At 56.1% G+C, this 17,071-nt stretch overlaps 2 protein-coding genes across 2 annotated transcripts in view; both read right to left on the bottom strand.

Annotated features, from left to right (window-relative positions):
• LOC147986054 (uncharacterized) overlaps nt 1-17,071 on the bottom strand; it is a 32,487-nt gene that overhangs the window by 13,932 nt on the left and 1,484 nt on the right. The gene's annotated exons all lie outside the window — the stretch shown is intronic.
• On the bottom strand, nt 13,430-16,774 carry LOC147986055 (uncharacterized). The gene is made up of 3 exons (XM_087539976.1): nt 16,441-16,774; nt 15,073-15,147; nt 13,430-13,752 (listed from the first exon to the last, which is right to left on the bottom strand). The coding sequence occupies exons 1-3, from the start codon at nt 16,655-16,657 to the stop codon at nt 13,658-13,660; spliced, it is 387 nt and encodes a 128-aa protein (XP_087396102.1). The 5' UTR covers nt 16,658-16,774; the 3' UTR covers nt 13,430-13,657.

A 17,071-nucleotide genomic window follows, 5' to 3' on the forward strand; every position in this document is an offset into this window, starting at 1 on the left:
CTGCGATATTGTTTGATCCTCTATTCGGCTTTTCTTTGTGAACACCGAACAGAGCATCAGGGGCTACTGTCTATGCGGTAATATTTTTCCTATATTTCAAAAACCTACCTCAAAGCCTGTTAGAAGGCTGGCACAGGCTTCAGTCAGTCCGCTCTTGGCGGACTGAACCTTCTGGACCACCGCACTCATAATAGTGCGGTGCTCTTCGTCGATGGAAGCGCTGTGAAGCGCTCCCAGCAGACTGTCCGGTGCCTCTGGATGGACGGAGGTCACCAGCACAGGCGTCTTGCCCCTTTTGGAAGGAGGCCGCCTACCTAAGTTTGGAACCACTGGAGGTTCCGGCGTGGTGTTCGGCTGAGGGCCGAACTCGGAGCCCTTGGGAGCCTTGCTACCTCTGCTCCCGGAATCCGGAAGGTCGCCTTGAGGCGCCTCTGGGACTGTCTCCCCTCGACCCGGTGCCTCTTGAGACAATACCTCGGCGTTGTCTGTAGGGCAAGGGGAGGTGGCGGTCGGAAGTGGATCGCTATCCATATCCGACGAGCCCAGGGAGCCGTCCGAAGATACGTCGATACAGGCTCGTGGCGGTCTGCATAATCATAATTCGGCGTTAGGAGAAGCAGTGCGACAAAGGTATGCTATGAGTTATTCTGGCATCCAAATACTTAGGACTTCGCCAGGGGCTTGGCCCTGAGCAGCCACTCGTCTTCGCCTTCGGCGGCGGTGGTGGAGTAGTCCGGAAGGAGAGTCCTGATACGTCCATTTTGCATCATGCTTTTATATCGATATTTATCGCATTATGGACTGTTATTTCACTTTATGTCACAATACTTATGGCTATTCTCTCTTATTTTACAAGGTTTACATAAGGAGGGAGAATGCCGGCAGCTGGAATTCTGGTCTGGAAAAGGAGCAAATATTAGAGACCTATTCTGCGCAACTCCAAAAGTCCTGAAACTCCACGGAACGTCTTAAAAGAAATAAAGAAAAATCCATGCCAAAGATGAAGGCCAGGGGGCCCACACCCTGCTCACAAGGGTGGGGGCGCGCCCCCTACCTCGTGGGCCCCCTGGTGGCTCCCCGATGTCCATCTTCTCCTATATGAGGTCTTTCGATGAGAAAAAAATAAAAAAGGAACTTTTCGGGATGAGACTCCGCCGCCACGAGGCGGAACCTTGGCGGATCCAATCTAGAGCTCCGGCAGAGCTGTTCTGCCGGGGAAACATCCCTCCGGGAGGAGGAAATCATCACCATCATCATCACCAACGATCCTCTCATCGGGAGAGGGCAATCTCCATCAACATCTTCACCAGCACCATCTCATCTCCAAACCCTAGTTCATCTCTTGTATCCAATTCTTGTCTCAAAGTCCGGGATTGGTGCTAGTAGGTTGCTAGTAGTGTTGATTACTCCTTGTAGTTGATGCTAGTTGGTTTATTTGGTGGAAGATCATATGTTCAGATCCTATATGCATATTATTACCCCTCTGATTATGAACATGAATATGCTTTGTGAGTAATTACGTTCGTTCCCGAGGACAAGGGAGAAGTCTTGCTATGAGTAGTCATGTGAATTTGGTATTCGTTTGATATTTTGATAATATGTATGTTGTCTAGCCTCTAGTGGTGTTATGTGAACGTCGACTACATAACACTTCACCATTATTTGGGCCTAGAGGAAGACATTGGGAAGTAATAAGTAGATGATGGGTTGCTATAGAGTGACAGAATCTTAAACCCTAGTTTATGCGTTGCTTCGTAAGGGGCTGATTTGGGTCCATATGTTTCATGCTATGGTTAGGTTTACCTTAATACTTTTGTTGTAGTTGCGGATGCTTGCAATAGAGGTTAATCATAAGTGGGATGCTTGTTCAAGTAAGAGCAGCACCCAAGTATCGGTCCACCCACATATCAAATTATCAAAGTACCGAACGCGAATCATATGGACGTGATGAAAACTAGCTTGACGATATTCCCATGTGTCCTCGGGAGCGCTTTTCCTATTATAAGAGTTTGTTCTGGCTTGTCCTTTGCTACAAAAGGATTGGGCCGCCTTGCTGCACTTTATTTACTTTTGTTACTTGTTGCTCGTTACAATTTATCCTATCACCAAACTATCTGTTACCACTTATTTCAGTACTTCCAGAGAATACCTTGCTGAAAACCGCTTATCATTTGCTTCTGATCCTCGTTGGGTTCGACACTCTTACTTATCGAAAGGACTACGATAGATCCCCTATACTTGTGGGTCATCAATTCCTTCCCTTCTTGGACCCTTCGCCCCTCCCCCCCTCCTGGTTGGGGCGGCCTTCCTTTTCTTGTCTCCCCCGACTGGAGGGGGAGCATCTTCATCTTCCTCCTCGTCTTCGGGGGAGGAGTGCGTCGCGGATTTATCGGATGATGAGTCCGATAACACCTGGCGTCGGGAACTCTTTCAGGTTCCCTTGGCCTTCTTGGTCTTCTCCGGCACCTTGTAAGGAGCCGGAGTCAGCGCCTCCATCAGGAGAGCGTCCACAATGTCTTCGGGCAGAGGGGCCGGACAGTTAATGTGCCCCGACGTCTCCACCCAGTCCTGTCAAAGGCATCGAGCTCAGACCCTGCACATGGTTAAGCTAGGGGAAATAAATATCCTACCAGATGTATAGAACTCACCGAATGCGCTGGGTGCTTCACGCTTAGCCCGCGGTCCTCGGTGAGAGAGGGAAGGACCTCGGCGCCCTTGAACAGCACCCTCCAGACGTCCTTGTGCGTCGTGTCGAAGAGCTCGCTCAGAGTCTGGTGCTGGGCTGGGTCGAACTCCCACAAGTTGAAATCCCGTCGTTGACACGGGAGGATCCGGCGGATGAGCATGACCTGGACTATGTTGACAAGCTTGAGCTTCTTGCCTGCCATATTCCGGATACATTTCTGGAGTCCGTCCAGCTCCACCGATGAACCCCAGGACAGGCCCTTCTCTTTCCAGGAGGTGAGCCGCGTGGGGATTCCGGATCGAAACTCAGGGGCAGCCACCCAGTTGGTGTCGCGCGCCTCGGTGATGTAGAACCACGCCGATTGCCACCCCTTTATGGTCTCCACGAAGGAGCCTTCAATCCATATAATATTGGGCATCTTGCCCACCATGGCTCTGCCGCATTCTGCTTGTTGGCCTCCCACCACCTTCGGCTTGATATTGAAGGTCTTCAGCCACAGGCTGAAGTGGGGCCAGATGCGGAGGAAAGCCTCACACACGACGATGAACGCCGAAATGTTGAGGATGAAGTTCGGGGCCAGATCATGAAAGTCCAGCCCGTAGTAGAACATGAGACCGCGGACGAATGGATGGAGGGGAAACCCCAGTCCGCGGAGGAAGTGGTGGAGGAAAACTACCCTCTCGTGAGGTTTAGGGGTAGGAACGATCTGCCCCGCAGCGGGCAGCCGATGCGCAATATTCGCGGCTAAGTATCCGGCTCCGCGCAGCTTCTTGATGTGTCCCTCCGTAACGGAGGAAGCCATCCATTTGCCTCCTGCTCCGGACATGATTGGAGAAGGTTGAGGGGAAGGATGTGGACTTGGGCGTTGGAGCTCGAGTGCACAAGAATGGATGAGCAAGGAGGAAGAAGGCGTGGGTAGAAAAAGGTTAAACCTTGTCCCTTTATAAGGGTGGCCGAAACTACGCACTCCCACTAGCCTAGTGAAACTCGCCTATCCCCCAAGCGCCGTAATCGATGGCGCGGTTGGGTTACCCACGCCCGTATTGATGAGAATCCCGTAATAAGGGGGACACGATCTCTGCTTGACAAGATGTGTCAAGAAACTGCCTCGCATTATGTGCGGGGCTAGTTAAAGGAAACGGTTCGAATAATCACCGGGCCATGGCATAATGTCATGTTGCCAAAATGTGTTAGCAGATTAGATTTGTGGAAATATTATTCTCTCTATTTTGGTATGTGGAACTTATTTTGCAGGGTCGGACACTATCCTTGTATTCAAATTCTTCTGTGGTGTATTCGGAGGAGGAACCCGCCTTGCAATGTTGAAGACAATACTGCATGCTGGACTCATCGCCATTGAAGCCTGGTTCAGGGGCTACTGAGGGAGTCTTGGATTAGGGGGTCTCCGGACAGCCGGACTATATCCTTTGGCCGGACTGCTGGACTATGAAGATACAAGATTGAAGACTTCGTCTCGTGTCTGGATGGGACTCTACTTGGCGTGGAAGGCAAGCTAAGCAATACGGATATGTATATCTCCTCCTTTGTAACCGGCCTTGTGTAACCCTAGCCCCCTCTGGTGTCTATATAAACCGGAGGGTTTTAGTCTGTAGGACAACATACAATCATACCATAGGCTAGCTTCTAGGATTTAGCCTCTCCGATCTCGTGGTAGATCAACTCTTGTAATACTCATATCATCAAGAATAAATCAAGCAGGACGTAGGATTTTACCTCCATCAAGAGGGCCCGAACCTGGGTAAAACATCATGTCCTCTGCCTCCTGTTACCATCCGCCTTAGACGCACAGTTTGGGACCCCCTACCCAAGATCCGTTGGTTTTGACAGCGACAACCTCCCTCTCAGTAGGAGACTCAAAGAACGTGAGTTCAACACAGTACACTCCATACATCATGTGAGAAGGTGCCTGATCTCGCAAAAATGGACAATCCCCCGTATCATGTGCCGGTTTGCCACAAGTGCCACAAAGTTCAGCCACACACTTAGCGATAAAATGACCCTTCCCACCACAGCGATAGCACAACATTTTCTCTTTCTTACGCGCTCACTTGGACGCCCTCTCCGACTCAACCATGTCTGTCGCCTCCACTGACGATGTCAACACGGACTCATTCCCGGGTATCTCAGCATTAGCTAGTGCCGACACCACCTCCATAGCCTGACTAGACAAGACCAGCTCCTCAACAGACCCATCAACGGACATCTGCTCGAAGACAGGCGGAGGAGGCTGTCGTGGGCGGTACCGGCCACCTCGACCACCGCGAACACCACGATGACCGCGGAAACCACCCCGCTGTCGATAGCCCGGGCTAGTCGCCCCCTCAACAAAACCTCCCGGGGTCCCATAAACGGTCGCTCCGCTGAGCCAGCGCTCTGCCAAGCATATCTGTCGGATGTGGGGTTCCGGCAAACCCTTAAGGTTCGAACACTGGGGTGCGCACGAAGTCTTTCCTTCCCACCAATCTACGCCCTAGCTCGCTAAGATCTCGCGGACGAACTCGACGAACTCGTAACACAGAAAGACACAAGATTTATACTGGTTCGGGCCACCGTTGTGGTGTAATACCCTACTCCAATGTGGTGGTGGTGGATTGCCTCTAGGGCTGATGAGGAACAGTACAAGGGAAGAACGGCCTCCGGAGGTTGAGGCGTTCTTGAGCTCGTTGAGCTTGTGTGTGGGGGGGATGGTCTGAATGATCCGTCCCCGAATGATCTGTGCCTTCATGATCCATCCCCCCTCCTTTTGCTAAGCTGGTGGCTAGCCCTATTTATATTGGCCCTGGCCCTCTTCCCAAATATCGAGCGGGAAGGGAGGCAACAATGGCGGGCTAATTCGAAGGGGGACAGCTAGTACAAGCTATCCTGACAAAAGTGGTCATCGCCTGCCAAAGGCTCTGGTGGTGACGCCGTCTTGGGCTCCACGATGACCTCCATCTTGCCGTCCTCCTGGTCTTGGTCTCGTTGCACAAATATAGCAACCTTTGCCACGCTAGCCTCCTTAGCACCAAAGAGGAAACAAGGACGCTGCGCGCGCTGGCGCCCGCCTAGCGCCCGCCTGGTGCCGTGCGTCATGGCTCACGTCACGAGGGTCCCGTCAGGTTTTCCCCGCCTTGATATCTCTGCTCCTCGTGAGCCTGCCTAGCTAGGCTACTCCCGAGGAGGTCTTGCGTCGTCCGCCTCGCGAGGGTCTTGGATGCTTTGTTGGTGAAGATGGGTCGTACGACCTGCAGGCTCAGCCACGCCGTGGGCCACAGGCAGGCAAGTCTAGGGACCCACGTTCCCAGGACGCCGACAGTAGCCCCTGGGCCCAAGGTGCGCTCGGGCTTGGCTTCGCGGCGAAGCCAAGGGCCAAGTTCGGAGCACCGCGGGCCCCAAAAGCCTGTGGCCTCGATTGACGTGTGGTGGTTGATTGGACGTGGGCGCCTCCGCTTCCCCATGTTGCCTCGGCAACTGCATGACTTGACAAGTCCCTGCGACATGCGAGGAAAACCATCATTACCTATGATTGTGGGAGACGCCGGTTGGCCTTCCCTTGCTATAAATGAGGAGGGGGCGGAGCCCCCGTTGCCCATCTCTTCCTCGCTTGCTTGCTTCTTCCTCCTTGCTCCACTGCCAACAACAATGGAGCCCATCAGAAAGTTTTCTACTAAAGAGAAAGGAAAGGCTCCCCGCGATGATCTGGGGCCTCTTCCGCCGAAGAAGAGGTCGATCCATCGCCGCGATGAAGCGGCGATGCAGGTGGTGTCGAGGCCTTGGTGCGAGCGGACTCCTCCGGGGTACCCGCTGCCCTTGTACACCCATGCCGAAGGCTCGGGAGGACGGAGTGACGAGCAGCGCCGCCCACACCGCGTCCAGGGCTGCCGCGCTATGGTGACACGCGCCGTCGCCCCTTGGGTTCACGCCACGGACTCCTCGAGCGAGTTGGTGCTATGGGCGCCGATGCCTCCGAGCTCCTGGATCCGCTTCCCTCGGTTCTTCTCCGACGTGATGCCGCCAAGGGGGCCACTCGAGCTCTGGCTGCAGCACACCGACTGCAGCGCTCCGGTGACCGGAGCGGAGATCGAAGCGGTCCCCACCGGCAAGATCTTCATGACGCACGGCTGGGGCGAGATCGCGCGGGTCTGCCGTGCGAGGGGCGCCCTCACGATCCACTTTGAGTTCGACGGCGCCTCCACGCTCTTATTCAAGGTCTTCGATGCCGAGGGCCGCCGCCTGGAGTGCTGCTCCGGAGAGGAGCGCGAGGCTGATGCGCGCCCCGCTCGCGACCACTCCAGCAGCAGCAGCCCTTGGGAGTCCAGCAGCTCTCCTGAGCTCTACGAGACTCTGGAGACGAGCGACGACAGCTACGTGCCCCCGAGCTCTCGCCGCGCTCGGAGCAGAGCTGCGGCGCCCGGCTGTCGTCGCCGCTGATCTGGATGGGGTTGGCGCCGGCCTCCCATGGCCCACTGTTGATGATGGTGTCCACCACAGAAGGATGTAGATAGGATTTCCCTTAGTATCGGCTTTTGTTTCCTACAATGAATCATGAATTACCCCATGGGGGCATGTAAGGGTCTGTAATGTCCTTTGTGCTTATCTTCCCTGTTATGAAAATTTGGTGAACGCATGTCCCGTTAAGGCTCGGTCCCATGGCGGAAGCAGAAGCTCGCATCCTGTCTTCAGCCGCACTGACTCACGTCCTCAGCCATATGTACCTCCGCGACCCTAACGCCCGCCTTGACAAGCTGCTGGAGTCTGTGGCTGAAGATCATTGCGAAGCCGCCGCTGCAGCTGTTGAAGGTCAAGTGGAGGCTTTGCTGGGGAAGTTCCGCGGCTTTGTCTCCAATCCTCTGTCTAGCGACGTCGCGGATCCTGCGGCTGAAGGTGAGAACATCGTCGCCCACGGGGGAGCACCTTCCGCAGGCGATGGCGATATCTAGGGGTGACATGCGGCTACTCTTCCCGTTTCGTTCCTTCGACATGTATCAGGCCTCGTGGAGGCGTTTAGACTTTTCATTTGGTGTTGTGAGAACAATATGCTTGTAATATTTGCTTCGAGATTTGGTGATTTCCTTCCTATTTGCTTTCCGTTCTGCGTCGGCAAAGCCCGGCCCCGCGCATACCTCAACCGCCATTGGGCCGACCGGAGACCAGGATGGACCAAGCAGTGAGGGGCTACGTGACGAGTTAGGCTCTTGAGTCGCGATGCTCAAGAGTCCCCCTTGACGCGCAAACAACATATAGGGAGAGTTCGTGAGGATATATTAATGTTCTGCGTCGTCAGAGCTCGGCCCCGCGCATACCTCAACCGCCATTGGGCCGACCGGAGACCAAGACGGACCCAGGAGTGAGGGGCTACGTGACCAGTTAGGCTCCTGAGTCCCGGTGCTCATGGGTCCCCCTTGACGTGCAAACAATTTCCATACCTGCCCTCGTCGAGGCCTCGGGAGGGGCGCGCGACGCCCAGGTCCGGGGGACCTGGTTGGGTGGCGTGCGCTTGGGCGTGACCCGAGCGCAGCCCCCGTGCCCAGCCCCCTCGTGCGGCTCTTCCGAGGGGAGGCGTTGTGGCGAGGCTGGGTGCTGAGCTCTGGGCTCCCTGAGGTTGGTACGACCGTGGGGCCGCCCTCAGTTGTTTATCACCAGCGCGGAGCATAGTGCTTCCGCTTGTGCACAGGCATAGCCGCTCCTCGGCAGTGTCATCAGCCAGCGCGGAGCATGGTGCTTCCACTTGGGCATGGGATGGGGGGCCTCCGGGAGGAGCCCCGGGGCGTGTACAGCCCCGCCCTGACACATGGCTTGCATGGCAGGGCTGCGAGGTGTATCTGGGCACTCGTGAGCCAGTGCGGGACTCACGAGGCCCTACCTCAAGGCGGATTGCGCCTGGTCTTGAGTCTTGGTGACTGTATGTCCCTGCAAGGCGGTTAGATGCAAGCACTCTACGTCCTTAGGTCTCGGCCCTCGAGCGAGCTCAGCCGCCACTGGTATGCCAGGTCGTGATGCTGTGGTCAAGGCCAGGGGTGAGGGCTGGAGAGCCAGTAAGAGCTCCTGAGTCACGATGCTCAGGAGCCCCCCTTTTAACGTGCAAGTGGATTGCATAGGATGAACAGACCCGTGGTGGGCAGCAATCAAGCAGGTGACAACAGTTGGCAGGTTAAGCATGGAGAGCAGATCAACTTGGATAAATGCAGGAAGGTACATGCCACCTGGTCCGGCCCGAGTGGCTTGGGGATGATGCAGCCCAAGGGGCGCCCCCAACAGGGTAAGATGAAGACATAAGCGAAAGGGATACATGCCGCAGGGACGGATCCACGCGGCCTGGGAATAATGCAGCCCAGGGGCGCTCCCAGGTAAACGAGCTTGGAAAATGTCACCTGGTTCTGTAGACGAAGCAGAGTTGGTGCAGCTGAAGGTGTGCGTTGGAGAAATGACTCCTCATGAGCCGCCAGGACCCTGAGCCTCGGGAGGCTCTGGGGGCTCGGGAGGTTCCCTGAAGACCGTCTCCATCTCCTCCAGAACGGCGTGGTACCTGGCTTCCTGAGCCACCAGGAGACGTCGCATGTTGTGCTGATAGGCCGACGCCACGCTCGGCAAGCCAAAGGGCATACGAACGTAGCTGTGCGGCAGGCCCTCGTAGCGGCCCACACATGAAGGCCAGAAACGCTCCTGAGATGCGGCCCTGTTGAGCCCTGGGACGTCGATGCAGACACGCAGCCCAGCATCCTCGCCAGGATGCGGAGCTGCGCCTTGTGGGCGGCCGTCGTCGCGCATGGCTCTTGCTTCTTTGCAGTTCCTGGATGGTCTTGGTGATGAACTCCTGAGTGGTGGGCACTCCTTGCCCTGTGCTCTCCTGAGGGTCACGTGTCGCGAAGCACGCTTCCAAGTGGTGCCCAAGCGCCTCCCTCGTGAGGTTAGCAAGGTCTGAGGCCCTCCGGAAAAGAGCCCCTGAGCCCTGCCTGAGGAGGGCGCCGGGCGCGCCTTCTTATGCGACGGAGGGAGGCGCGCCTGGAGCGGGCGTCAGTCCTGACATGGCTTTTGCCGCGACGCCGTCCTCCTGAGGTCCTGCACGGCGTGGCTGCTTCTTCTTGGGGATGGTCTCCAGAGGGCCTTCATTTTTGTTGTCGGGGTCGTCGATAGCAGCGGCTTGAAAGGCGCGCTCAAGGGAGCACACCGCATCTCTCTCTTCACACGGGACCGTGATGATTCCTCCGCTTCCTGGCATCTTGAGAACATTGTAGCCGTGATGAGTGACTACCATGAACTTGGCCAGGGCTGGATACCTGAGGATGGCATTGTACGGCAAGCGGATGTGCGCGACGTCGAAGTCGATGAGCTCGATGCGGTAGTTCTTGCGCTCCCCGAAGGTTCCAGGCAGGCGGACCTGCCCTATCGGCGTGGTGGAGCTGTCGGTCACTCCTAAAAAAGGCTTGGTGGGATGGAGCTGCTCATATGGCACTTGGAGATTGTCGAACGTGTCGACGGACAGGACGTTGAGCCCTACGCCGCCGTCGATGAGGGTATTGGTGACCTGCACATTGCTGATGACTGGGGAACACAGCATAGGGAGGGTGCCAGCGGTGGTTGCGCACTTGAGCTGATCCGCCGAGCTGAAAGTGATGGCGCATTGGGACCACCTGAGCGGGCGCGTGGCCTCGAGCTTGCGGAGCGCCGCGTTCACCTCGCGAGCAAACTGCTTGAAGACGCGCTGAGAGGCTGGGGCCTGGGCGCCGCCCAAGATGCAGGCGATGGCACGCGGCTCCTGGAAGCCCCCAGCCCCCTCGTCCTAGAGGTGGTCATCGTTCCTTCTTAGTGGCGGCAGCGGGGGAAGACCGGCGTTGCCCTAGGGGCGATCCTCATGAGGTGGGTCCCTCCAGGCGCCCTCACGGGGCTGGTCCTGCCAGCGGTCCTCACAAGGTCGGTCGCGCCACTCCTGGCGCGGGCCACGGTCATCCCAGCGTCCGCCTCCACGTCCTCCTCCGCGGCTATAGCCCTGGTCGTTGCGCTCGAGGCGTCGACCGTAGCGTCCTTCTCGTATGGCTCTGAGCTCTTGACAGTCAATGGTGTTGTGGGTGTTCAGGTTGTGGAAGGCGCAGAATGGTCGGCCATTCTTGGATGACTCGGGCTGATCTCTGCCCCCCTTGATGTCGGACTCCGCTGCGAGCACAGCTACCTCCTTGCGCTTTACGTCCTTGGCCTTGGCGTTCTTCTCCTCCGCGCCCACGGCTGGCGGCTCAAGGAGAGAGAGGCGCCCCTCCTCAGCTCTTGCGCACCTGTTCGCCAGGTTGAACAGCTCCTGAGATGTGCATAGCTCCTCGTGTATGGCGAGCTCTTCCTTCATCTTGATGTCACGGATGCCATCGGAGAACACGGAGATGATGGCCTCGTCCGTGACCTTGGGGATCTTGAGGCAGGTGTTGTTGAAGCGCTGGATGTACTTCTGGAGGGTCTCTCCTGGCTGCTGCCTGATGCGGCGCAGGTCACCCACGGCCGGTGGACGGTTGCGAGTGCCCTGGAAGTTGGCGACAAAGCGGTCGCGCATCTCGTCCCAGGAGGAGATCGAGCCGTGCTGCAGGTTCAGGAGCCAGGAGCGAGCTCCATCCTTGAGAGCCATGGGAAACCAGTTCGCCATGACCTTTTCGTCGCCGTTGGCCGCTTCGTTGCTCAGCTCATAGAGCTGCAGGAACTCCGCGGGGTCGGCGGTACCATCGTAGCAAGGAGGCAGATCCGTCTTGAACTTGCCTAGCCAGGCGACGCTACACAGCTCGGGAGTGAAGGCGTGGCAGCCAGCCGTGGTTGCCGGGGCCCGCCTCGGAGGTGGAGCTTGGTCTTGACAAGGTGTGCGCTGCACTGCTGCGGGTGGTGCGCGGTCTTGACGAGGTGGCACGGGGAGCGCAGGTGTAGCTTCTCGCGGCCGCGGAATTTCTTGGCAGCTTCGCGCGGGTGCCGGGCGCGGCGGATCACGTCATGGAGCCGCGCGCCTTGGTGCTAAGGCGACGTCTTGGGGCTGAGGTGGTGGAGGCGCGCCATGAGCCCCGTCGCCCGCGGCTGGTTGAGGGGGAGGCAGAGAGTGGGACGGCGCCGGAGAGCCCCCCGCGGCGCAGACGAGCTCGGCAACACGTTCGAGCCACTCCTCTTAGAGGTCGTCAATGGGACGGTAGCGCAGGAGCTCATTCACTGCAAGGAGCGCGGCCCGTGCCTTCATGGGAGCGCGATGCGCGTGAGACGAAGAACCGGCAGGGGTCAGCGATGGAGTGACGGTGCAGTCGTCCTGCCACACCGAAGGATGCAGTGAGGACGCCTGCTGCTCGTTCCCTGCCGGGCCGGTGGCAGCGTTGGCGGCGGGGGACGGAGAACGGTGATGTGGCCCGCCGACGGGAGCCGTCTGAGCGACGCGGGCGGTGAGGGCAGCCCGATGCTCAGCTCGAGCACGGCGAGTGTCCGCCATAGAGACGACGGAGCGACGAAGCGACGAACTGATGGAAGGGAGGCTACGGCGCACCCCTACCTGGCGCGCCAAATGTCGGATGTGGGGTTCCGGCAAACCCTTAAGGTTCGAACACTGGGGTGCGCGCGAAGTCTTTCCTTCCCACCAATCCACGCCCTAGCTCGCTAAGATCTCGCGGACGAACTCGACGAACTCGCAACACAGAAAGACACAAGATTTATACTGGTTCGGGCCACCGTTGTGGTGTAATACCCTACTCTAGTCTGGTGGTGGTGGATTGCCTCTAGGGCTGATGATGAACAGTACAAGGGAAGAACGGCCTCCTGAGGTTGAGGTGTTCTTGAGCTCGGTGAGCTTGTGTGTGTGTGTGTGTGGGATGGTCTGAATGATTCGTCCCCGAATGATCCGTGCCTTCGTGATCCGGCCCCCCTCCTTTTGCTAAGGTGGTGGCTAGCCCTATTTATATTGGCCCTGGTCCTCTTCCCAAATATCGAGCGGGAAGGGAGCCAACAATGGCGGGCTAATTCGAAGCGGGACAGCTAGTACAAGCTATCCTGACAAAAGTGATCTTCGCCTGCCAAAGGCTCTGGTGGTGACGCCGTCTTGGACTCCACAATGACCTCCGTCTTGTCGTCCTCCTGGTCTTAATCTCGTTGCACCAATATAGCAACCTTTGCATGATGCCTCGGTAATCTTCGCCTACGCTGGCCTCCTTAGCACCAAAGAGGAAAAAAGGACGTTGCACGCTCTGGCGCCCGCCTGGTGCCATGCGTCATGGCTCATGTCATGAGGGTCTCGTGAGGTTTGCCCCGCCTTGATATCTCTGCTCCTCGTGAGCCTGCCTATCTAGGCTACTCCCGAGGAGGTATTGCGTCATCCGCCTCGCGAGGCTTGGACCCTCGCGAGGGCCTTGGATGCTTTGTTGGTGAAGATGGGCTGTACGGCCTGCAGGCTCAGCCACGCCACGGGCCGCAGGAAGGCAAGTCTGGGACCCCCGTTCCCAGGACGCCGACAATATCCTCGACCACCACCCATTGACGAGGATCCACGGTGCTGACCAACCCCATATGTGTTGAAACCATCATCTCCCCACTGACCCCGGGGCGCGGCCGAAGAACCTCCAACACCGGAGTTATGAGGCGGGGGCGGTGCCTGCGTATGCACCGTCCCAGCCCTGCTCTGCGAAGGCTTGGCGACGAGGTGAGGCGGCAGGGCCGGCCTCGGTGTGACGCCCCCAATTCGATCGTACACTAATCATACACGCAAACGTGTACGATCAAGATCAGGGTCTCACGGGAAGATATCACAACACAACTCTACAAATAAAATAAGTCATACAAGCATCATATTACAAGCCAGGGACCTCGAGGGCTCGAATACAAGAGCTCGATCATAGACGAGTCAGCGGAAGCAACAATATTTTAGTATAGACATAAGTTAAACAAGTTTGCCTTAAGAAGGCTAGCACAAACTGGGATACATCTCGAAAGAGGCGCAGGCCTCCTGCCTGGGATCCTCCTAAACTACTCCTAGTCGTCGTCAGCGGCCTGCATGTAGTAGTAGGCACCTCCAGTGTAGAAGGAGTCGTCGTCGACGGTGGCATCTGGCTCCTGGACTCCATTGTCTGGTCGCAACAATCGAGTATAGAAAGGGGAAAAGGGGGAGTAAAGCAACCATGAGTACTCATCCAAAGTACTCGCAAGTAAGGAGCTACACTACATATGTATGCATTGGTATCAAATGGAGAAGGGTAGCATATGTGGACTGAACTACATAATGCATGAATATGAGGGGGATAGCTAGTCCTGTCGAAGACTACGCTTCTGGCCGCCTCCATCTTGCAGCATGTAGAAGAGAGTAGATGGTAAGTTCACCAAGTATCATCGCATAGCATAATCCTACCCGGTGATCCTCCCCTCGTCGCCCTATGAGAGAGCGATCACCGGTTGTATCTGGCACTTGGAAGGGTGTATTTTATTAAGTATCTGGTTCTAGTTGTCATAAGGTCAAGGTACAACTCTGAGTCGTCCTTTTACCGAGAGACACGGCTATTCGAATAGATAAACTTCCCTGCAGGGGTGCACCACATTTCCCAACACGCTCGATCCCCTTTGTCCGGACACACTTTTCTGGGTCATGCCCGGCCTCGGAAGATCAACATGTCGCAGCCCCACCTAGGCACAATAGAGAGGTCAGCACGTCGGTCTAAATCCTATGGCGCAGGGGTCTGGGCCCATCGCCCATTGCACACCTGCACGTTGCGTACGCGACCGGCGAGCAGACCTAGCCTCCCTTATACAAGAGCAGGCGTTCCAGTCCAACCCGGCGCGCGCCGCTCAGTCGCTGACGTCACGAAGGCTTCGGCTGATACCACGACGTCGAGTGCCCATAACTGTTCCCGCGTAGTTGGTTAGTGCGTATAGGCCAATGGCTAGACTCAGATCAAATACCCAGATCTCGTTAAGCGTGTTATTTTGAAATAACCATAGACGCCGACCAGGGCCAGGCCCACCTCTCTCCTAGGCGGTCTCAACCTGCCATGTCGCTCCGCCACAAAGGTTCACTCAGAGGGCCGTCTGGACAAACGTCCTTTCGGACCCAATCCGTGAATCACTCACGGGTACTCTACGAGCCGACCCGACTTTAGTCACCACAAGTATCATATAATATGCATATAAGTATATACCCGTGATCACCTCTCGAGTGATCACGGCCCGATAGTATAGCATGGCAGACAGACTAGAATGTAGGGCCACTAATGATAAACTAGCATCCTATACTAAGCATCTAGGATTGCAGGTAAGGTATCAATGATTGTAGCAACAATGATAGGCTATGCATCAGGTAGGATTTACGGAAAGCACTAACATGCTACACTACTGTAATGCAAGCAGTAGAGAGAAGAGTAGGCGATATCTGATGATCAAGGGGGGGGGGGGCTTACCTGGTTGCTCTGGCAAGAAGGAGGGGTCATCGTCGATGTAGTCGATCACGGGGGTAACAACGGCAGTCTCGAGGTCTACCGAAAAAAGTAACGGAAGGGGAACACAAATAAATAATAGAGCAATCAAAGCAACACAAAGTATAACATGGCACTACGCGGTGCTAGGTATACCCTAATGCGATAGTAGGTGATATCGGCAAAGGGGGAAAATATCCGGGAAAGTATCCCCGAAGTTTCACGTTTTCGGACAGATGAACCGAGGGGGAAAAGTTGCGTGTTCGCTATGCTAGGAATGTGTGACGGACGAACGGGCTGCGTAATCCGATTTGTCTCGTCGTTCTGAGCAACTTTCATATACAAAGTTTTTCCATCCGAGTTACGAATTATTTTATATTAATTTTTAAAGTAAATTATTTTAATTCGAAATTTAAATGTTAAATTGCTAGATGTACCCAGCACAGTGTACACAAAATGTACACTGGCTGACATGTGGGACCGGGGGACCCAGTTGACCAGTCAAACTTTGACTGGTCAACAGGGGGTGGGCCCCCCTGTCATTTACTGCCTAGTTAACTAATAGGATTAGTTAGACTAATTAACTAGTTAATAGGTTAATTAACATGATTAATTAGGTTAATTAATTCACTTAATTAGTTAATTGATTTAATTATTATTTACTTTATTCGTAAAAAGAATTACTGCGTCAGTATGACGTCAGCGGTCAAAGTTGACCAGTAAACTAATGGTGGGTCCCATTTGTCAATGATTGTTAGCTAATTAACAGTAGGTAGTTTTATTAGCAGGTTAATTAGGCTTAATTAGTTAACTAATAGAATTAATTAAGTTAATTAATTAATTAATTAATTATTATTTATATTTTTTAAACGTTCTGTGGTTGGGCCCCTGCTGTCATTGGCTAGGGGGTCCTTATCGGGCGTGCGGGTAACAGGTGCGGGCGCCCGACGGGTGAACCCGAGCGCGCGGGCGCGGCGTCGCCGGGCGAAGGGGGCACAGCGGCGTGGAGGGGGGTTTCAGGCGTGGCGAGGCAGGCGAGGAGTGCGGGCGGCCGAGGCTCGGAGCGCCGGGGCACGTGCGCAAACGGTTTCAGCGGTGAAGGGGAGCGGTAGCGGGGGAAGCAGAAGCAGGCAGCGCAAGCGGGAGGCACCAGGCGGCGCTAGCAGTGGCGGACGTGGCTGCGGCACAAAGCAGCAGCAAGCGCAGGGGTGAGGGGGCTGGACGAGCAGGGGACGGTCACAGGGGCTCGCACGCGAGCGGCAGGGGTGCGCGTCGGCATCGAGCTAGCGGCGCGCGAGCGGGAGCACGGTGACCGTAGGGAGTGAAGATGGGGTCAGACCGGGAGGTCCTCACCGGCCCTGTAGAGGTGCATGGGTGTGCTCGGGGAGGGCCAGAGCTGCGGGGCGACGGCGAGTAGGCGTCGGGGCGGCGAGCACGACTCGGACGAGGTGGCGCGGGTCGGGCGGCGCCGACGAGGCGAAGGGTGGACAACGACCCGAAGCAGCGGTGCGGCGTCGAGGCGGCGGTGGCGTCCAGCGAGGCGGGGCGACGGGGAGAGCGGCGCCGACATCGGGGCCTCAGGCGGCGGTGGTTGGAGACGGGCGACAGGGACGACGGGGCGCCGGCGATGAGGTCGGCCCGATCCGATTTGGATCGGGGGGAAAGAGGGAGGCGAGTCGAGGGAAGTGGGGTGATTGGGAGGTTAGGGTTTCGGGACGGGGAGGATAAGGTGAGTGGGGGACGGCCTGGGCCAGTGGGCTGACCGGCGGGCCGTCTGGCCCGGTTGGCCGGGGGTTTCTTTTATTTTGTTTTCTGGTTTCGTTTTCTTTTTATTCTTTTTTTGTTAAGCTTTGTACTTATTTTAAATAGCAAATAGGTTTAGTAAAATAGAGAACTTGTCCCATAATTCACATCGAAAAATTAGACAATGCCATAAAAAGCTTGGGATTTATTTAAAATACTTTGGGAATTTCTATAAATTAGC

This window comes from Triticum urartu, chromosome 2A, assembly GCF_056163025.1.
Source record: "Triticum urartu cultivar PI428250 chromosome 2A, HENAU_Tu73, whole genome shotgun sequence".
Lineage (NCBI taxonomy): Eukaryota > Viridiplantae > Streptophyta > Magnoliopsida > Poales > Poaceae > Triticum > Triticum urartu.

What these genes read in the sequence shown, in the direction of transcription:
- LOC147986055 (XM_087539976.1), bottom strand. Translation starts at nt 16,657, where the DNA reads ATGTCGGCGCCGCTCTCCCCGTCGCCCCGCCTCGCTGGACGCCACCGC. An exon ending in CATGCACCTCTACAGGGCCG is followed by an intron (nt 15,148 to 16,440) that starts GTGAGGACCTCC and finishes TTTTTTCGGTAG; the next exon opens with ACCTCGAGACTGCCGTTGTT. An exon ending in CTTCTTGCCAGAGCAACCAG is followed by an intron (nt 13,753 to 15,072) that starts GTAAGCCCCCCC and finishes TGTTGCGACCAG; the next exon opens with ACAATGGAGTCCAGGAGCCA.